At 54.9% G+C, this 20,872-nt stretch overlaps 8 protein-coding genes across 8 annotated transcripts; 5 read left to right on the top strand and 3 right to left on the bottom strand.

Annotated features, from left to right (window-relative positions):
- Positions 1-465: 465 nt before the first annotated feature.
- Positions 466-1,802, top strand: M409DRAFT_54010 (uncharacterized protein; the record flags this gene model as incomplete). The annotated part of the gene is made up of 4 exons (XM_033812557.1): positions 466-597; positions 651-1,236; positions 1,309-1,579; positions 1,655-1,802. The coding sequence occupies 4 exons, from the start codon at positions 466-468 to the stop codon at positions 1,800-1,802; spliced, it is 1,137 nt and encodes a 378-aa protein (XP_033668297.1).
- A 1,354-nt stretch (positions 1,803-3,156) lies between these two features.
- On the bottom strand, positions 3,157-3,621 carry M409DRAFT_22217 (uncharacterized protein; the record flags this gene model as incomplete). Its single annotated transcript, XM_033806236.1, has 1 exon — positions 3,157-3,621. One exon carries the CDS (start codon positions 3,619-3,621, stop codon positions 3,157-3,159), a length of 465 nt encoding a protein of 154 aa, XP_033668296.1.
- A 348-nt stretch (positions 3,622-3,969) lies between these two features.
- On the top strand, positions 3,970-4,532 carry M409DRAFT_54008 (uncharacterized protein; the record flags this gene model as incomplete). The annotated part of the gene is made up of 2 exons (XM_033812556.1): positions 3,970-4,056; positions 4,113-4,532. The coding sequence occupies 2 exons, from the start codon at positions 3,970-3,972 to the stop codon at positions 4,530-4,532; spliced, it is 507 nt and encodes a 168-aa protein (XP_033668295.1).
- Positions 4,533-5,788: 1,256 nt separating this feature from the next.
- Positions 5,789-6,539, bottom strand: M409DRAFT_36554 (carbohydrate esterase family 3 protein; the record flags this gene model as incomplete). Its single annotated transcript, XM_033810574.1, has 2 exons — positions 5,789-6,359; positions 6,454-6,539. 2 exons carry the CDS (start codon positions 6,537-6,539, stop codon positions 5,789-5,791), a joined length of 657 nt encoding a protein of 218 aa, XP_033668294.1.
- A 1,675-nt stretch (positions 6,540-8,214) lies between these two features.
- Positions 8,215-10,436, top strand: M409DRAFT_36542 (uncharacterized protein; the record flags this gene model as incomplete). The annotated part of the gene is made up of 3 exons (XM_033810571.1): positions 8,215-9,492; positions 9,544-10,178; positions 10,247-10,436. The coding sequence occupies 3 exons, from the start codon at positions 8,215-8,217 to the stop codon at positions 10,434-10,436; spliced, it is 2,103 nt and encodes a 700-aa protein (XP_033668293.1).
- A 796-nt stretch (positions 10,437-11,232) lies between these two features.
- M409DRAFT_54005 (uncharacterized protein) lies at positions 11,233-13,097 on the top strand (the record flags this gene model as incomplete). The annotated part of the gene is made up of 3 exons (XM_033812555.1): positions 11,233-11,427; positions 11,474-11,916; positions 11,972-13,097. 3 exons carry the CDS (start codon positions 11,233-11,235, stop codon positions 13,095-13,097), a joined length of 1,764 nt encoding a protein of 587 aa, XP_033668292.1.
- An 802-nt stretch (positions 13,098-13,899) lies between these two features.
- M409DRAFT_54004 (uncharacterized protein) lies at positions 13,900-15,215 on the top strand (the record flags this gene model as incomplete). The annotated part of the gene is made up of 2 exons (XM_033812554.1): positions 13,900-14,705; positions 14,915-15,215. The coding sequence occupies 2 exons, from the start codon at positions 13,900-13,902 to the stop codon at positions 15,213-15,215; spliced, it is 1,107 nt and encodes a 368-aa protein (XP_033668291.1).
- Positions 15,216-17,266: 2,051 nt separating this feature from the next.
- M409DRAFT_66015 (uncharacterized protein) lies at positions 17,267-18,697 on the bottom strand (the record flags this gene model as incomplete). The annotated part of the gene is made up of 5 exons (XM_033816756.1): positions 17,267-17,684; positions 17,740-17,840; positions 17,890-17,978; positions 18,028-18,139; positions 18,191-18,697. 5 exons carry the CDS (start codon positions 18,695-18,697, stop codon positions 17,267-17,269), a joined length of 1,227 nt encoding a protein of 408 aa, XP_033668290.1.
- Between the last annotated feature and the right edge of the window lie 2,175 nt (positions 18,698-20,872).

Below are 20,872 nucleotides of genomic sequence, written 5' to 3'. Positions count from 1 at the left end.
ATAGTGGAGCTTATGCGTGCTTCGTCTCCGCCATGGCGACATGCCTGGATTACAATATCCAGACTGTCCCCAACTTGTTGTTGCAGAGTGTTGTGTGTGGATGTTCGGGTAAGCTTCGGTCCATGATGTTGCCCTGCATGGAGGCTGCGATGGCAAGCTCGACGAGGTTGATGGCGCAATTCGCAGCACAACTGCGACGACCCGAACATCAATTGTTGATGATTTAATTGGAAGATAGGCGCATCGGCGGTCGGATCGAATGCCGGTGGTGGAGGGGTTCGTTGTGGTGTTGTTGAATAGCTTGGGTGTGGTTTGTAAACATTCGAGGAGGGGCATTTTATGTATATGGAGTGGCATTGTTCCGCGCAGACGAGGAGACGGTGGGCATTTCTGGCTGTCTTCTTCATCTTTCGCTGTTGTATTCGATATCAGTAGTCTTTGATTCTCCATTAACTCCTTTTCATCATGGCGCCAGCAGCAATCGTTCCTGAAATCGTCGACGTCGCTCCTCCGACGAAGATCGACTCGTTGGGTCTGCCAGGCCCAGCGAGAGCCAGGTTGGAAAAGGCTGGTATTGATCTATCCCAAGGATATCCTGTAAGCAAAGTAACCGACATCAATCCTCACAATAAGCCTGAACATCTCTCCAGTACCGGCCCGCCCGCCCACTCTACCTCCAAGACGTCTACGCCATCCGCGACTACGACCGCGAGTTCATTGACCCAGGCAGCAGAGCCGACAAATCCAAAAAAGCCCTCTTCTCCGCCGCAAAAGAAGTCAAACACCTAACCGCCCACATCGGCACCGAACTCGTCGGCGTCCAACTCAAAGACCTCACCGACCAGCAACGAGACGAACTCGCCCTCCTCATCGCCGAACGCAGCGTCGTTTTCCTCCGCGACCAAGACCTCTCCCCCCAACAACAGCTCGAACTCGGCGCCTACTTCGGCGAGGTCGAAGTCCACCCGCAAGTCCCCCACGTCCCCGGCCTGCCAGGTACGACAGTAATGTGGCCCGCCCTCGCCACAAAAGAACGCCCGGCCTCCTTCCGCCAACCCCTCGGCACCCAGAACTGGCATACCGACCTCGTCCACGAACGCCAACCCGCCGGCTACACCCACCTGCACAACGACACCGCCCCGACTATCGGCGGCGACACGCTCTGGTCCTCCGGCTACGCCGCCTACGAGAAACTCTCCCCGGCCTTCCGCGCCATCATCGACGGCCGCACCGCAAGTAAGTCTGAGGGCTAGAAGGCATATGTAAGACATGCAGGACCAGATGACTGATACCGTTCCGTGTGGATAGTCTACCGCTCCGCCCACGCCTACCTCGACCGCAACGACCCCACCGCCGGCCCCAAGTACATCGAGCGCGAACACCCGATGGTCCGCGTGCATCCCGCCACGGGCTGGAAGGCGCTGTACGTGAATCGCGCGATGACGGTGAGGATCGTGGGGCTCGACAAGGGCGAGAGCGATGCGATTCTGGAGTATTTGTATAAAGTGTATGAGGGGAATGTGGATATTCAGGTGCGGTTCAAGTGGACGCCGGGCAGTTCGGCGATTTGGGATAATCGGTGTGTCTTGTCTTGTTCTTCTTTTTCTTGTGTGTGTGTGGTGCTTTCGATGGCCTTTGCTGACTGGTTATGAAGTATCACCATGCACAACGCCTCGTGGGATTACGAGGGCGGCGAGCCTCGCCACGGCACTCGAGTCACATCTCTCGCCGAGAAGCCCTTCTTCAAGGCCGATGCACCAACGAGGAGACAGGCTTTGGGATTGGCCGGTCCAGAGGATTAGAGCATATGATCTGATCGAAGTAACGAATAACGAATGCTCATCCATTCGAGCTCACCTCTTCTCCAGAACGCCTTCAGCGACCTCGAGCGAAGAGTAACCCAGTGCAAACCCTAGTACCATGGAAGCAGATCCAGAAAGCCAGATACAATAGGCTCTGCAGCAGCAGGTCTCCGTAAAGTAGCTGTAGCTCAGCCAGTGGTCTGGCACGGCGATTACATCAACCCAGGATGGTAAAGACAGAGGGAACCGACCGCAACTGCGTCGGATGGCATCAGTGTTCTCAAGTCCCAAGAAGACGAAAGGAATTCTGAGCAAGACACTTCCCTCGCTTTGCCCTACACCCACCCCATCCCAGCAAGCATGTCATCCCAACCAAAAACTCTCGTAAATTCGTGACCTCCCGAACAAGTACAGGCATTTTCAGAAGAAAAGGTACAGATACGGATATGTCGTGTTCGCGGGAGGAAAGTCTGAAAGGAGGAAGTGGTGCAACTGCGGCATGACGTTGACGTTTGTTGAGTAATACGTCAACTCTGATAGGATGGGCTAGGGACGGCATGTGATTTAAAGGTCCTCGTTTTCGGCAGTTGTGATGGTGCGGTCCGTCCTAGTTCTACTTTGTTGGTCCTTCGTAGTCTCTTTCACTTCGCTTCTACTCACCACTTTGTCTTTCTCACCTACTCACTCCTCCTATTGTTCGCCGTGCACATCAAGATACGTTCTTTGCATCCTAGCTTACTACTACCTCATGAGAAAGGCCAGGTTTCGAGTAGGATTTCCATGTCCTTCACATTGACATTTGGAGTTCACTCGTTTGACTTCGTTGACTCTGTTGAAGAGAGAGAAGGGTCCATTCTCGTTCGCCAGCACGAGTCCCACCCTTTCTGCAGACATACGCCCTATCTGCTTCTTTCCATTCGACTCTCGTCGGGCCCTTCCTGTCCCTTTCAATACGCTATCTCCCGCTTTCCTGAACATCCCGTCACGAACCTCAGACGAAGAAAGACTATCATACCTCGTTGTCCCTCGCTTTTCCGCAGCATGATCTTCCTTTCCGACGCCCCATTCGGTCCATTTCATGTTCATTCACATTGATGTCCTTTCCTGCTTTTGCTTCTGTCCATCACACCGTTCGGACACCCAGAATATAATCCCAGCGGCATCGAAGCTCTTCCTCAGAACGATACAGCCCGCTGCCATCGGCCACTAGACCACGATCGGCCGACACTAACCATTCCATCTCTTCGATCTCACCACATCCGACCACAGCTCCTGCAACCAACTCCCGACCCCTCGCAGCATCACCGCCATCCCGCACCATACCGACGCTCCTCTCCCTCTCCCATCTTCCGATCTAAGGCCTCCCACCCTCCAACCTCTCCAAATCCGCATACGCATCCAACACCAAAATCTTCAACAACTCCCCATCCACATCCGCCAACATCTCCGGATACGCCTTGATGCTATCCCACTTGCTCGCCATCTCCCGCACACCCCACATGCGGCGGTCCGAGGAGGATAATTGTGATTCCGAGATCTTCCGCACGATGCGGTTGGCCATGGACAGGATTTCGGAGAGCAATTCGCGCGGTGTGTAGGAGGCGGAGTGCAGACGGATGTAGCGGGGGTGCGGGGAGGTGGTGTCGAGGAGGAGGGTGCGGATTGGGGTGGGCATTATCGTGGTGCTGGTGGTGGTGGAGTCGTGCTTCCGCTCCGCCGAGTGGGATGGTGGTGGCGCTGGTGGTTCGACGCTGAGGTACGCCTCAAGACCGAGAGACAATTTCCGATGGAACAATTTCCTCAGCAGTCCGCTCTGCATGGGACTTTCACGGCTGCCTTTGAACCTCGTCGTCGCTGATGGCCAAGAGAACAGCACACCGCACAACACAACACCACGATCCCCTCGAACAGGCCACTTGGCGGCGGAGACGCCCAAATGACAACACACTGCATAAAACGCACGGCGACCACCCTACCCTCGTTTGATTGCGTTGCGACCCGACCTGAACCCATCCAATACTCTCGCCCCCGAATCATGACATTCATCTGATAAGATCGGGATTTCAATGGTTCGCGGATGCCGGCTGGAGCTTGCCTGCATTTCCGAGGTGGTGCTGCTGAGCTTACCTTGTCCGTGAAGAGAGGAAGGGTGGAGAAGCTTGCATGCATGCAGCGCAAATCCGGGCCCGGTCTCGGTGTCTCCCGTGGGGGTGTCCTTGCAGCAAAAAGGCTGCACTGTGATTCCGTTGGCAGGGTACGTGATTCAAGAAGGAACCAGCCTCAACAATCGGGTATAATACGATCTGGCAGAAAGCCCCTGCGCGCTACAGTTTCATGCCATTTGAAAATTGGGATGGACGCGGCTGCGGGTTCATGAAAGAATACTTGACTCGGCCATTATTGAAAGAGGAGCTTGGCGCAGAAGAAACGGGCTGTTACCAAACTCTGCATCCCATCCATGGAAGAGACCACCGACAATATCGCAATCCCGATCGATCGGACGTCGTCCATCTTGGCATCGCTGTAGTCCCGGTCTCGGATTCGCCTCGCTTTGATCGGTGCCTGGATGGACCTCGTCCGCACACGCCGAATACAGAGCCCGGAACTGGGATGGTCGATGATTCACAAAGTGGTTCCCAGCTTGTGGTCGGTCGTTCCGGCGGAATCGCCGACGAAGTCAGGCTGGACATTGGCTTCACCGCAGCGGCGACAGACGGCCGCGAAATTTGAACACTAGCCGGCGACGACGGCGACTGCGACATGTCGTGGCTTCTGGACTGTACAACCCCTCGACGATGTGCGACCACATACCCGAAACCTGCACGAGAGCCGTACCGATTTGGTGGTCTTGACTGGCCAAACAGGCTGTGTGATGAAGTTTGGAGGCTGTTTGAAGGTCAACAAAGGGCGGCCGCGCGGGGGAGTATGAGTGGCCGAGACGTAGTAACGCCATCTTTGGACGTCTGGGTTGTCTGCTATGAGGATGGAGGGTCGATGTTAGATCTTGGCTCGGGAGTATTGGAGATGGACGTGGGCTGGGCGGTTGCGTTACTCTTGGCCGAGGCCGTGAGACGTAGACTGGGAGAGTCGAACGGAGTCGCTGCGCGGAAGATCGCAACAGACGCCAATTTTGCACAACCGCCAAGTGATCCAGGCCGTTCGAGCAGACGCACCAGTGATACAGATGAGCAAGACCATGCGACCTTTCTCCCCACCTCATCCCCGACCACGCCTACATGTCCTGCGCGGCGCGAGTCCTTCCCGCTGCTGCGGTAGAGAAGAGATCACGAAACCAGGCCGATGTCTCATTTTCTTCCTCAACCCGGCGGAGGCCTGGCTTCGCTTTCGAGTTCGAACGACGGAGGTCTACTTGAGAAGGCAGTGCTGGACAGGAGGCTCGACTTGGCTGTTGGGTGTCGGGTATACCTTCGCCCGTGGCGGGCGCGCGGACTGCGGACCTGGATTTCATCGAACCTGGATACCTGGTCTTCGGCCTGCTTTCGTCGCGGTGATTGATATGCCCGAGGACATCGACTGACGAGGTGGAGCGAGAGCAAGCAGGCCAGCTTTGGCGAGACGCACTTTTGCTTGGGTGCTGATGGGCGGAGGGCGGATTCTCGATTCTTGCTGGGCTGCCATGTCGTTCGAAGCATCCGCAGTTCGCGAGATCCGCCATGAGCCTGGTGATATGTCTGTCTCGATCGTGGAAACATACGAGCCGGCCAATAGGCAGAGCGGTATGCTGCTAAGATGGCCGCTTACTTGTGATGATCATGTGGAGTGTAGCCTGGGGTGGACGCTGTGCGGTCGAATGTACAGTTGAGGTTGGGTCGCTGCCGAGAAGTTGTCGAACTCTTCCGCGGCTGAGCTGGCTCGAACGGCAGGCCGGCGTATCTCTGTCTGGATCCAGTGCGGTGTCTGCACAAGCGGACGAGTAAGACCCCTTGACCATAAGCAACAGCACCCGCATGTGCCACAGTCCTCCCTCAAGGCACAAAGTATCCTCTATTCGTCGCATTCCTCAACGCGTCATACCACAACGCCGCCATCTTTCTGTACCCCTCATCTTTCGGATGCACCCCATCATCAATAAGATCGTCGCAGACCACACTCGTTCCATCCAGATTCCTCACACAGTCCGCACCCACAGATCTCATATCTACAGTCAATATCTCGTATCCCTGCCTCTGCTTCCTAGCCACGAGTCTCGGTATCGCTGCGTTGTAGGCTGGAGAGTGCTCGGTCCACCCGGCGTTGGGGGAGTGCACGATCTGAGCAACGAGGAGGACGACGTTGGGCTGTGCGGCGAAGATGATGTCGATGAGGTCGTTGAGGCGTTCGGGGGCTGTTGCTGGGGGTGGGGCGGTGGGGAGGCGGAGGGGACTCATGTCGTTTGTGCCGATGTGCAGCAGTACGACGTTGGGGTTGCGGGCGAGGGTGGTTTGGAGGCCTTCGCGGCTGTGGGCGAGGAAGTGGTCGAGCGAGTAGCCGCTGTAACCTTCGGTTTCGCTGAGGCCAAATTGGTTGTCGGTTGTGAAGTGCCGGAGTGTTGGGTGCCTGGGAGTTGAAGTTAGCGGGATGTGCATTTTGTGGTATGTCGACGTCTTCACCGATGAATTCGACAAAATGTTCGCCGCAGTTCTCCATCAACAGATTGTACAGAAACAAACGATAGCCATTGTAATCACTGCTCCCCGTACCCTCCGTGAGCGAATCTCCCACAGGCATAATCCTCATCAAAGCATCGGGCGAGACTGGACAGCCCGCATATTTCGCTGTTGGAGGAGTCCTCACTCGAGTCTCCCATTTCTCGTTGAGAAGTCCATACATCAGCAGAGTAAGCACCGCAGCGAACGTGTACAGCCCATATCGCGAGGCGCCCATCTTGGGATTGGGATTTTGTGGAAGCATTCCATATTTTCAGACAGTGGGCCGTGGTGGTTTCAATTGAAAGGTCCGTCCTTCCAAAGGGGCGCCGCTCGGATATTACTTGAGACGATACGAGATATGCGAACGCCGTCTCTCGAGGCTTCCGATACGAGTTACGAGATCTGATAATTGCTCGTTGAATGAGTTGAAGCCAAGATCTTGCGGGAAGACTGCCTTGTTGATTACTGTCCCTTGCCAAACTTCTTGCATATCAATTGCTCCACGGATTGATATATATCACTGCGGAACTCTCTCCGGTCGTTATTGTCGAAAGGACTGGACCGGAAGCTCCTTCTTGTTCTTGACTAGCCAGCGGATGAGGCTGAACGACGGCGGCGGTAGAGGCGTTCTGTATGAACGTTGAAAGCTGCTTCATTGGGCATGACTGGTGTTGTTTTGCAGGTTGGCTCAGCGAGACGGACAAAATATACCGATATAATCATCTGGATGGAGCATTCGGGTTGTGGGTGCTTCTTGGTTTAGTAACTAGGGAAGAAGAGGTGTTGTTGTTGTCGACGCCAGGAGTGTTCTTCTAAAGTTCAAGCTTCTTCCCCTTGCATAAACTCTGCGAAAAGACCGGGACGGAACCTCGTATTGCCGGACCGATGATCGCCTGGCCGAACCATAACTGCCGAAACAAGCGTCTCCACCCGACCACCACCACCGTGCAGACATTCACCAACATCAACGCTAAAGATGGCGCGCATGCTGGATCTACCTCCGGAACTGACGACCCGTCTCCTTGCCTCGCTTGACATATCTCGAGCTTGGCCACCTCCAACTACCCGACACGCAGTCACTTCAAGAATTCCTCGAGCGACACTCTTCCACCTTGCGCAAATTGCGCCTCATCGAATGCTTCCTAAACGATCGAGCGGGCGAGCAGGAGAAGCTGGCGCAATGGGCGGGCGAGAACATGCATCTCGCGGGCGTCGAGGTCCTGACGGCGGGGGATTTGTCTTTCCTGCTCAAGGTCAACGAGTGGTATAGGAGGGAGGGATGTGTCGATTCTGGGCTGGCGCGGCAGATGCCCTATGGATATGGGCGCTTGACGGCGCTGGAGGCGAGGTATTTGGACGGCAGGCCAAACTCCCTGCAGCGCACGGTCGACATAGCTGATCGCTCTATACCTGTTGGGCAATGGGAGGAGGAGTGGTGGCTTCGACCGTGCCGCATGTGAGGTTACGTCAGGAGGATTGTTGCAATCGAATTTGACTTCATCCCCGTTGTTGCCAGCCCTTCCAAGCAGCTCCTAGTGTGATTAGCAGCGCAGCCGGTCGTAGGGAATTGGAGAGATGCATGGCAAAGTTCTGAAGTTTCACTTTGAAGGTATGAGCAGGCCCCGGCGTCACGACATCTCTGTGCTAACTCCAAGAGGGTGCTGGGTTCCTCAACAAGGCAAAAAGCGAGCAATATCTTCCCTTATCCTACGCTGGCTCCCTTCCACAAGAATAGTATCGTTCTAATCTACAGACCGGACAGGATGCAGTTCCCATTGCCCCCGCCAGTCTTCACCGGCACCCCGGAATCCATCCTCCAAGAGTCCCAACATCTTATCGACCAAGCAAGATCCGTGCAAGACTCCATCGCCACGACCATCACACCGGACACTGCGGCATTCGCGAACACTCTCCTGCCGATCGCTCACGAACAGAATGAGCGCCTGTACGGACGGCACATGCTGGAATTCTATCAGAATGTCTCGACAGACGACAAGGTCCGCGAAGCATCGAGAAAGGCAGAGAAGCAGTTCTCTGAACTCGAGACCGAGCTTGGAATGCGAGAGGATGTTTCTCGTTTGGTGAAAGCTGTCTATGACAGGAACGAGGATCTGGATGAGGAATGTCGCCGTTTGTTGGAGCGGCAGATGCTGGAGTATAAACGCAATGGACTGCATCTGGGAGAGGAAGATCGGAAGCGGCTTCAGCAGATCAGTAAGGAATTGGGAGATGTCAAAGCTCAGTTTGAGAAGAATTTGAGTGAGGAGAAGGGTAGTGTTGATTTCACGAAAGAGGAACTTGATGGCCTTCCTGATGATGTGTTCGCTGGACTGGAAAGTGATGGTGAAGGTCAATACCACCTTAGCTTTCGGCCTGCGCATACCAGTGCCGTGCTGGGGCATGTAAAGATCGCAGGGACAAGAAGGAAGGTCTACATCGGCAACGTCACCAAATGCAACGAAAACGTACCTCTACTGGAGAAAGCTTTCATCCTCCGCGACGAAGCTGCACGGCTATTGGGATACAGCAACCACGCCGAATACCGATTGGAAGATAAGATGGAGAAATCGCCACAGAAGATCAACGATTTCCTCGAAGACGTGCGATTGAAGCTGGTGCCCAAAGGCCGAGTTGCGATCGAGCGATTGAAGCAGCTCAAAACGGAAGGACTGACAGCTCGAGGGGAGGGAAACGATGGCAAGTTCTATCTCTGGGATCAATCCTACTACTCCCGCATCCTCGTGCAAAGGGATTACGCAGTAGATCATGAGAAGTTGGCGGAGTACTTTCCTCTGGATTGGGTGATTGAGCGGATGCTGGAGATCTTTGCGGAGTTGATGGGGATGGCTTTTCATCAGATACCCACTGGCAGAGGATCGGAGAATGAGGAGCTTGTTTGGCATGGGGATGTACGAATGTTCGCTGTGTACGACGACTTTGAAGAGGGAGAGGTACATAAAGACTTTCTGGGTTACCTCTACATGGACGTCCATCCACGCGCGGGCAAACGCCCAGGACTCTGCGATTTGAGCATCCACCCCGTGAGTCATCACACTCCCCACCGACCAGTCTCAAGCTAACTCCTTTCCCAGGGCTACATCAATCCCAGCACAAGTACCCGCACGCACCACCCCAGCACCTGCCTCATAACCAACTTCCCCAAATCGCCGACCTCCAAACCAACCCTTCTAACGCACTCCGACCTCTGGCAACTCTTCCACGAACTCGGCCACGGAATCCACGACCTCGTCTCCAAAACCCGCTTCGCCTGCTTCCACGGCCCCGAGACGGCCCAAGACTTCTGCGAGGCGCCGAGTCAGATGCTGGAGAAGTTCTGCTGGACGAGGGAAGTCCTGCAGGTCTTGGGGAGGTATTGGGGTAGTCTCTCCGACGAACATCGCCAGGCGTGGCAGGGGGAACATCCCGGCGAGGACATACCCAGCGAGACGATCCCAGCAGATCTCATCGAAGGCTTACTTCAATCACAAACCGCCAACCGCGCGCTCTTCTGGCTACAATCCCTCCACATCGCCATCTTCGACATGACCATCCACCAACCGAAAAGTCACGAACAAGCTCGAAACATCAACACCACCAAACTCTGGAACGCCCTCAAGTCCGCCATCCTCGGCATCGACGCCCCCGAAGGCGACGAAGGGGGCCACGGGCAGGCGATTTTCGGACATCTGTTCAGTGGGTATGATGCGGGGTTTTATTCTTGTTTGTCGTGCGTACCCTCCCTCCTCCCCACTCCATCCCCTTCAAATCTTGACTGACCGTGTCTGTGAACTGTAGTTCGCAAGTCTACGCCTGCGATATGTTCGCCTCGAAGTTCTCGGCCGATCCTCTGAAGCGAGAGGAGGGAATGCGTTGGAGGAGGGAGGTGCTTGAGAAAGGTGGGAGTAGGGATGAGATGGAGGGGATGAGAGTGTTTCTTGGGCGGGAGGTGGGAAGTGAGGCTTTTGGGGCGTGGTTGGGGGTTTGAGTGCTAACGACGATCTACTCAGACTCGATAAGCACTTCGACACGCCTGAATCAATGAAGAGCGAGCAACAGCCTATTCTGGAGTCAAGGTCGGGCGCGGTAGAAGTGCGCTTCTTCCTCTGCGGCATCGTTCATGGAATGGGACAGCCCTAACAGTAAGCATCCTTTTCGCATACCATGCTGACAGATCTCACATGCGCCTCAGCATCATCCATCTCGCATGGGGATCTTTTGAGAGGCTTTCAAGTGGAAAAGTTCTTGTTCACTGACACTGACCTACTAGATGTCTGCGGTGGGACTCCAGAGCGCTATCAGCTCGCTATCATGGTTCTTGTCCGCCATCTTACTTGACCTTGACGTCGCGGAGACCTGGAAATGAGTTCACTTATTAGTAGTATTCGAGTCCCTTTCACGCATAAAGTCTAGCGACAGCATCTCAAACCTACACACGATTCAAAGATATCGAAAAAGGCAATCTCGTTTGCGAGCGGCCCAGCTTCTACGAATGGCAGCAGGCTGACGACCCCGGAGATTTTCAAAACCCGGCGTCAGATTTGTCGGAGTCTGGAACTACCGCTTATCTTGGCGATTTTGGATACGGTGACTTCCTGAAAAGGTGTTGTACTCGCTGTCGTTAGCGAGCGAGAAGGGGGTTGCCTGCAGAGTAGCGAGTTGCGAGGTCTGTGCAGGGAGGCTTTGTGACGCTGCGGTGTGGTTTGTCGTTTGGCTGGGGACTTGATATAAAGCGTTGCTACCGCAGGACTGTTGATTGAGAGCATCCAGCATTGTTATCGAACATGAATCCAAGCAGCGAAGAAAAACAGCAACAAGCCGGCGACAGAATGTCGCTATCGAACCATGAAGACCCCGAGATGGGTGACGAGAAACCCAAGGACGCTGACAGCGCACCCACCAAACACACCCCAGACGAAGACAAGCCGCTCGACCAAAAAAGCGCCGGCCTCATCGCCATCATCATGACCGCCCTCTGCGTAAGTCCCACCACCACCCACCACCACCCCAAAACTAACCCCCTAGCTCGCCGTCCTCCTCTCCGCCCTCGACGTAACAATCATCACCACCGCCCTCCCCTCCATCGCCGAACACTTCCACTCCTCCTCCGGCTACACCTGGATCGGCGCCTCCTACCTCCTCTCCAGCGCAGCCAGCACGCCGCTCTGGGGCAAGCTCTCGGACATCTTCGGGCGGAAACCGACACTCCTCCTTGCCAACGCCGTTTTCATGGTGGGCAGTCTGATCGCGGCTTTGTCGGTAAATGTGGGGATGCTGATCACGGCGAGGGCGATTCAGGGCGTTGGTGGGGGTGGGTTGTTGACGCTCGTGGATACTATTGTGGGGGATTTGTTCAGTGAACGGGCCAGGGGGGCGTATCTTGGGTTGGTCGGGGCGACGTGGGCGGTTGCGGCCGGGTTAGGACCGGTGGTGGGTGGGGCGTTCACGCAGAGGGTTAGTTGGAGGTGGTGAGTCTTTTCCCATATCTGGCGTTGTGTGGTTGTTGCTAATTACGATGTCCAGGTGCTTCTACATCAACCTCCCCCTCGACGGCGTGGCGTTCTTCATCATCCTCTTCTTCCTCAAGATCAAGACTCCTCGGACGCCCATCCTCAAGGGCCTCGCCGCCATCGACTGGCTCGGCACCATCCTCGTCACCGGCGCAACACTGACCTTCCTCTTTGGCCTCGAATACGGCGGCATCACCTTCCCCTGGGACTCCGCCACCGTGATCTGCCTCCTCGTCTTCGGCGTCGTCCAAGCCATCCTCTTCATCCTCGTCGAATGGAAACTCGCCTCCTACCCGGTCATGCCCCTCCGCCTCTTCCGCACCCGCTCCAACTCCGCCCTCCTCCTCGCCGCCTTCTTCCACGGCCTCGCCTTCATCGGCCCCCTCTACTTCCTCCCGCTCTTCTTCCAAGCCGTCCGCGGCGCCAACCCCCTCCTCTCCGGCGTCTACCTCCTCCCCACCGCCCTCGCCATCGGCTTCTCCGCCATCGCGACCGGCGCATACCTAGGAATTACAGGCCAATACCTCCCGCCGATATATCTGGGCTGGGCCATCATGACGCTCGGCTTCGGCCTCCTCATCGACCTCACCTCCACCTCTGGCTGGGCGAAACTCATTCTCTACCAAATCATCGCCGGCGTAGGCATCGGCCCCTACTTCCAGGCGCCCCTCGTCGCCCTCCAGGCAAACGTCTCCCTCGGCGACATCGCCACCGCCACAGCAACCCTCAACTTCATCCGCTCCCTTGCGACCTCCATCGGCGTCGTCCTCGGCCAAGTCGTCTACTCTAACCAACTCGACAAGAAACACACCTCCCTCACGTCCTCCCTCGGCCCCGCCATCGCCGCGCAACTTACCGGCGGGAACGCGGATGCAAATGTACAGGTCATCGATCGGTTGCCGGAGCCACAGAGGAGGGTTGCGAGGATGGCGTTTGCGGATGCGATGACGGATATGTGGATTATGTATACGGTTTTTGCTGGGGTGGGGTTGGTGCTTTGTGGGTTTTTGGGAAGGAAGACGTTGAGTAGCGAGTGGGTGGAGAGGGAGACGGGGTTGGAGGCGGAGAGGAGGTTTAGGGAGGAGGAGAGGGCGAGGGAGGAGGTGAGGAGGAGGGGGAAGGTGGGAGGGGATGTGTGAGGGCTCCCAGCCGCAAGGGTCCTCACTACAGATATCTACCGACGGATACCATCAAATCTCAACCTCATTGTACGATTCGATGTCCCGGCAAGGGTAAAAGAACTCATGCTGGGTGATTGCAAGCGAGCACTGAGCAGAAGCCTCTCAGACGGGTAGCCGCTGCGCCTTTGGTACAACTGCCGTGCAGCTTTCTCGAAAGTAGCCACACATTCCTGGCAGTGTCTAAGGCGCCACTTTGGCGATTCCTTAGGGTTACACACTAGAGCCTGGCCTCGCGGCTTTTCAAATATCAAACGCATACTTGCGAGGAGTAACGACATACTGATCTTGCTCCCGGTGTACTGAATGCTAAACCCTTTCCACGCGGTGTTCAATACTCCTGGACAACGAGAGCAGAACAACCACAACATTGTGCGCTCGAATAGGAGGCCACTTTCCACAAGCCATAGGCATCATGCATGAAACATTGCCAAGCCTCGTGGGCAATGAGCTGGCGGCCTGCAGGGGCGCAGTAGCTGCGCCTTCTGTACTACCACAGCTTGAACTCCGATAGGACACAAGTCTTGCACACCTGACACTGACTGCACTGTATATGCGCTGGACATGCTGCCTGAGGTGCACGAACGAAAACTTCATCTTGCAGCAGCTCAGCGTGGTGCCGTGATTTGCAGACCACAAACGATATAAAAAGGCCCCCTCCGATGCACGCCCGTGACCAGGCGACTTTCGCCTTGATCTACGGCACGGATACAGTTCAAAACATCACGAGCACGCTTACCACGTACAGGACCTGTCTGGCAGCATGGCGGGAAAGCGAAAGCGCGCCAGTTCGCCAGCAAGGACTGCTCATTTCGTACACGAGCCATTCGTGGACGCCAGCAAACAGATCCGCCTGTTGACGTTCGAACCCGGAAATGATCTTGACTCCATCAGCTGCAACATCTCGACTTGGTCCTTCGACAAAGCCCGTCCCTATGTCGCAGCGTCCTACACGTGGGGATCGCCGGAAAATATCTCCTGCATCAACATCAATGGGTTACCATACGAGATCCGCCGCAACTGCTACGATGCACTGAGTCAAATTCGAAGACAAGCACCGGAAAGCTACGTTTGGACCGACAGTATTTGCATCAATCAGCTTGATCTCGACGAGAAGGCGCTCCAAGTCGAAAATATGGGAGACATCTTCGCCAATGCCGAGCTCGTGTATTCTTGCGTGGGAGAACATGCAGACGGCAGCGGAGATGTTTTCAGCGTGGCCCAAGATGTCGCAGCACACGTGAAGGACACCCCTCTATTCTACGACATGCCGACGGATAATGGGGCGGCGTGGATCGCGCACGGAGGGGACCCCAGATCACCTGCGTGGCAAAGGCTGAACGCCCTGCAGCCCGACCCTATCAAGGACTCTGAAGGAGGAATGGTCAACTCACCACCCCACCCAAAGTTTCGAGACGCACTGATGTTCTTTTCCTGTAGACCATACTGGCACCGCATTTGGATAATCCAAGAGGTCTACCTCGCGCAGCGATGCATCGTCTTGTGCGGTGACGATTGTGTTGCTTTCGAAGACATCGTTGTCCTCATGATCACCTATCAATATGCTCTGTGCGTTGAGCAGAAACGTCACATCAAAAGTACTTGGTCTCGAACCTTGTGGGGAACTTTCCTTTGGCGCTTGATCTTTCCGACCATTCGTTTGGACAAGGGTTCTATACAGCAACAAGGGCCACTTTGTCTTCGGCAAGCCGTCCGTAGCTTTGGTGGATGGGAATGCAGCGATGCTCGGGATCGTTTGTATGCCTTGCTGAGGATAGCTTCGTGGCCGTCTCCATGTGGGCCTTTGAAGCCAGACTACCGCAAGTCGCCCGTGCAAGTTGCACTGGACACTCTAAAATGCATGCGAGGAGCCTGAGGTTGCCTTCCAGCCACACTGTGGCCGCACTTTTGATACTTGCCCTCGTGTCCTGCCCGGCGATATTCTCTGTCATGTTGCCATGGGTTCTGGGCTTCGTCCCGGGTGGGCCGTGTTTCGAAAGCACCGTGAGCGCCATATATATGAGTTCGTTGGCCCAGCGCTTCTTCGCCCAACACACGCTAAGCTCTCGCATATCATGAAGAGTCCACGGCTGATTCAGCCACCCGCCGTACGACATTATCTCCTCAAGTCATCGAGACAGATGTTGAAAGTCTGGTTGCAGGACGAGGACCTGATGCTCTTAATGCTTTTCGACGTGGCTCACAGTGGCGGGTTTCTCAGTCCCGATGAGCGAAGAAAGTTTCTGTCCTATCCGAGATCCGAGTCAGGTTCAGTCTCGTACGCGGTTCCGGATACGAAAGAGACATTCCAGCGCGATTTAGGAAGGAGCGGTTTAACAGGGATGGAGTAGAGCATCGCTGTAAGACCACGGCTTCTGGCGAAGAAGCACCCCCGGTGTGAAAGTGGCGATGGCAAGGAAGACTTTTGCATTCAGACGATGGTGGGCGTCTCGCAGAGAACGAGTGTCATACCCACGGTGCCTGTCCAGCCAAAATGGAGGACATCACTTGCCTTCCCGTTCTCAGGAGGCACCGGCTCTCCAAGACCATCATTATTCATACGAGAAACCTAGATAACTTGTGCGAGGCCTCCTCGAATGCTCCTTGGATTTCTGGAAAGAGAAAGAAAGAACCTCGTTCTCGATCGTTGCGCTAAATCGAAACTAGATCCCCAATCCGCAACAATGAAAACCCCTTCCGTACTCCGCACTCTGCTGCGATCAAACTGATCGCCAAAAGCTCAGTCTCCCCCCCGGTGGCCTCGACGGGCCAGGCTGGGGGCGTGGCCGCGGTGGGCCGGGCGGGTTGCTGCCGAGGGGGTTTGGGTGGGACATTGTTTGTGATTGATTGATTGATGTGAGAGAGGGAGTTTCTTGACTGTTGTGGCGTGTGTGGGTGATGAGGCTCGCGAGACATTAGGGGCTGCTCTGTGGATTGCTGGTGTGCTGGTTGATGCTTCTCCTACAGCGTGCCTCTTGAAGTGCTTATATGCTGACTTTGCCGTGGCGAGTTGATGCATTGTATGTAGTAGGGGCGAGGTGTTTGTAGTGTATATTGTGAGGATATCGGGGTTGAGACTTGGGTCTTGGTGAATAGTCAGGCTGCGCTATTCAATGAAACTTAGGGGCACAGTCAGTTGCTACTTGAGGAGGTGATACCCCTGGCGTGCTCTACTCTTGGTATAAGTTTCAACCTATGGTAGAAAGGATATTAATAGGCTTTTCTTCTGTTGGGCTTGCATTCATCCGGCGGCGAACGATTAGGTTCCTGGTCGTCAAATACTCCGCCATCTCGCCCCCGTTCACTTCGCTTCATCGCAACAATATGCACACTCTGTCTTTTCCCCGAAAGACTGCAACAGCACGGCGAGCAGTAGCCATTTCAGCTAAGGAGAAAATACTTCTCTAAATCAGCCTCGCCTCGTTCGAAAATGTGAGAAAGACGGGAAAGGACACTGACTTGTGCTCCTGCAAGAGATAAGAAGAGAAGGAGGGTTGGGATGATGTTTGGGAGTTGCATTTTCGAAAGATCAGAGGAGTGCAATTGGAATGGATGGATGCTGTGGAGGGAGGGAGGTCAGGGATTTGAGGCGAGTCTTGGTTTCGTCGCCTGAAGGATTTATAGCTGATCCGCTTGAAGAACTTTGGTAACAGCTCAGTCTGCTGCCGGGAGTAGCTAACACAGGACCGACGTACTCTAAGGGTATGTAAGCCACCTGGAGCTCTAAAAGTCCTCGCCTTCTATCGCCAAGCCTTGCTGTTGTTGTTCAGATGCAGTGTCCTCATTGCAATAGAAAAAGCCGTCTCGGAGGTATAAAGGTGTATCGAGGACGTTAGCTCTGCCCTAGCGCTCAATAGGCTTCATGATGCCCATGGATCTCCGATCTGGAGGATAAGGGATCGATCTCGGAATGTATCCTATGTAGTATTGTCTGTGAGAGCGGAGATCGATAGAGTTCGTCCACGGTGAACAAAGCAAAAGCAATTGGAGCATTAATATTCCATCGGCGTGCTCGTTTTGTTCTTCTTGTGTATACTATACAACCGGCTTAACTTTCAGGTGTAAATCGTGCATCGTTAGACGTCATTCCATCACCTCATTCCTCAATCCCGTCTCATGTTCACGCGACTCTACGACTGAATAGCCCCTGGCGCAATCGGCCCCGTCGGCCCCCCATAAAACGAGATCTCTGGACAAGCCGTCAACGCACTCTGATTAACACTCCCAATACTCTGACATCCCATCCCCGTCAAAGTCTTGCTCAGCTGACCTGTCAACGTAGAAAGTTGTCCCGCAGGGATGGTCAACCCCGTGAGCAGCGGCAACTCCGCGAGGACGAACTCCGCGCCGAAACACAGCGGGTTCTTCGCGACTTGCTGGGCCGTGTAGGCGCCGCCGGTGAGAGTGGCCGGGTCGATGGGCGAGTAGGTGTTGACTTTTCCTTTGTTGCAGCCGATGGTGAGGATTTCGGGGGCGCGCTCGGCGACGTAGAGGATGTCGGCTTCGAAGTAGGGGATGGAGTATTCGTCGGCGGGGTTGCGTTCGTACCTGAGTGGTGATTGTGTTAGTGCGTGTGAGATGTGGTGGGTGAGGGGGATGTTACCAGTTGTCGGGGATCTTTTCGTAGCCTGGGGTGTGTTTTAGGTTGTTCTCGGGGCCGGTGACGGACATGAAGCTCTTCAGGACTTCTTTGTCGAGGATGCCCTGGTGGGAGTTAGTATCATGTAGATGAGATCAGGGAGAGAGTTCAAACCTCTGGATACTCGCTAGATTTGTTGCTCATGAAGCGGTAGATGAAGGTGAAGGCGGCTTGGGAGACCTCAATACCACCGAAGGGCAGGTCTGTATTGAGTCAGTATAGAAGCTCAGATCCATCGAAGGATGATCTTACAGGCGAAGTAAGGGTTCTTGGCAACAGACTCCTTGAAACGGGAATCACGGAAGTCTCGAAGCACCTCGAGGTTGTAGTTGGCGGTGGCAGCATTAGGTTGGCGGTTATACAACTACGCAGTATCAGTAAGTCTGTGCCGTTCGTCCATGAATGATATACGTACGTTGTAGAACTGGCTCATGATGAACTTCGTATTCGAACCGTACTGGTTCAAATCCGACTTGATCGGCGAGCTGTCCGTCTCGTAGTTGTTGTGCGAACCCAGGATACCAGTGTGTGGCACACCACCGATCGACCAGCTGGTACCATCACCGTCAATGATAGCACCGAAGACGGCGAGGAAACCACCAAGATCCTTTGCCATACCGAAGCCAGCGTTGGTGCCGTCGATGAACTGCTGGATCGTAGCACGGCCATTGTGAGGCAGGTATCCATGGTTGGCGAGAGCGTTCAAGCCGGGGCACTCTCCCCGCTCGTCCCCCGGACCGGGCGCGACGAACTTGTGGGTGCCTTGGTTGCTCACGTACTGAGCTGCGGCATTGAAAGGCGGTGGAGAGGCCGGGAGGGCGCGGGCGCCTTGGGGTGGAGTGGCCTGGCGACCTTCGAGCTTGGCCCGCTTGTACTCTTGGAAGGCTGCGTCTCTGGCGAGAGGAGCGACGAGCTCGTCCATGCGGAAGGGAAAGGCTGCGACGAAGCTGGCCAACAGGCCTGTTGCCAATAACCTCATGCTGGAAAGGGTCACTGCTAAGACGGTGGGCTAAGAGATGAAGTGAAGGAAGCAGGAAGAGGGATGTTTTAGTCGGAACAACCACATATTCTGCGAGATGTCATCGATCTCATGTAGTTCGTCGGACCAACACTGTACCTTCGACTGGTCCTCGCCATGGCGTCTATTTGATGACATCCAACCTGGAAGTAGCCGTCGTCGAAAGCAAAGAATGCGACTATGAGCCGCCCTGGGAGACACCACCGAGGTGTATCGTCCGCTACCTGTAGCCAGAAGCGATGACAGTACCCAATCGTAGGAAACACCCCAGATACATAGTAGTCGGCCCAATGAGACGACCAGCTTTACGTCGATCATTGCCAGAGGAGTGCCGTGCGTACAGAGTTGCAGGCCGCCTCCAGACCATCTTCACGTGTCAGCGGCGTTCGTCAGGGACGCTAAGACTTTGAGGCTGCCAACGGGATGATCCTGTGGTCACGATCCCAAGGCTTGGTTTCAACCTTATCTGCGGCATCCCCAGAATCTGGAGGCGTCAGCCTTTGACGGTGCCGTTGTGTCGTTGTCGATGCAACGTTTCTTGATGCTGTCAATCCATTCTCAGGTGTCCGCCGAATAATGGTAGTAACCTGGCCTTATACGGGCTCAAAGCCACCACGCCATTAGGAAGACAAGATGTTGAAATGGTCAGAACACCGTTTTGTAGCTTTTCGCCTCGCGCCACGGAAGTTGCACTCTGAAGCTCTTCATATCCTTACCGAGCGAATCTGGAGCGTTGTCCGACTCGCCAAATCGTCGAAACTAGGCCACCCAGCATCCAGACCCGAGTGATTTGACATTGTTCCCAGCGGACCGCCGTGTGGATGATCGTCTGAGGAAGTTTATTTCAAGCTTAAGTTCTTGAGATTCTGGAGCTCTGGAGCCCTCTCCGCCCCTTCGTGGCGTCCGCTTGCGTTGTACCTGTCGTAGATACACCGAGGCTGAAAATCGCCTTCACAAGGATGATTGGCTTCTCGTCCACGAGCTTCAGACAGCTGCTTGTGGTGGTGACGTACTTCGACGACAGGATTGCAGTATATATCGGCCACTTGCAGCCAAAATTCCTGTGAAGGTGATGCCGATATTTCCTTGAAGATTTCATGATCTGCGTGCGTTCGCACGACGAAGCCCAGAACCTGGGGAGACGGTGAGCCCGCGAGGAGAGAGCTCAAAAAGACGCCTAGCACAGTCTCTAGTACCTGCCGCTTCGAGAGTACTGCTGACCAGTCTGCAAGCCACTCTGGGCAGTCTAGTGACGAGGTGTGCTGTTGCAAAAGAAAGCTTCTTTGAGTCCTCAGGAGCTCGGTACTCCAGGCAGTTGGCCGTACGAATTGTCCACGATCGAATCTTTGACTCTCTGGACACCTTGAATTATCCTTGGACTTTCATACTGAGCTCCGCAGCCTATGAAGCATCGTGACAAGGGACACATTCTAGGCCTTGAAAGCCACTGCTCCAATAAGAAGCGGAGCATTACCACCAGCAGCGCAGCAGTGGCTCTGAGGCATCTTCTAGCTTTCGTAGACACTTTTTCCAATTGCCATTTCGGGAAATGGCTGTAGGTACGTAGATACTTGGGTCTTTGCTCCTCACTAGCAGTCTCGTGGGCGGCAAGTACTCGCTTCTTGAAACCAGGCAAGGCGTTCGTCGAAGTTGGAGAGTCCCGGATATTCTCGAAGACTGTTCAGGATCCATGCTCGAAAAGCCGTCAAGATAACCACAGAGTCAGCGCTCGCAGTCTTGGAGGCCAGAAAAGGCCTCGCAGCTCCTCCTTGGGCGGTCGTCAACCTCGGCGGCAGCGAACAAAGATGAAGATCATTGTCAAATCTTCAGTACTTCAACCGCTCGCAAGCATTACCACTCGCGGATGACTATCGCCCATGACATTCGAAGGGCTGCAGGTCCGTAGAGCAGCCGAGTCCCCAAACCCGAGCAGAGTCAGAGGTGACCTTGTCAATCAATGTCGACTTGCTCAGAGTCCGGCATCTCTAACCCCTCTGCTTCTTGCTTGCACAGATTGGCCATGGGCACGTCAGGTTCGTCGGGACAAGATCTGAGTACATTCTAGTCTCCGTACATTGT

The sequence above is a fragment of the Zasmidium cellare genome (assembly GCF_010093935.1).
Source record: "Zasmidium cellare ATCC 36951 unplaced genomic scaffold M409scaffold_15, whole genome shotgun sequence".
NCBI lineage: Eukaryota > Fungi > Ascomycota > Dothideomycetes > Mycosphaerellales > Mycosphaerellaceae > Zasmidium > Zasmidium cellare.
Note: the sequence above shows the minus strand (reverse complement) of the source record. Positions and strands in the feature narration are given on the sequence as shown.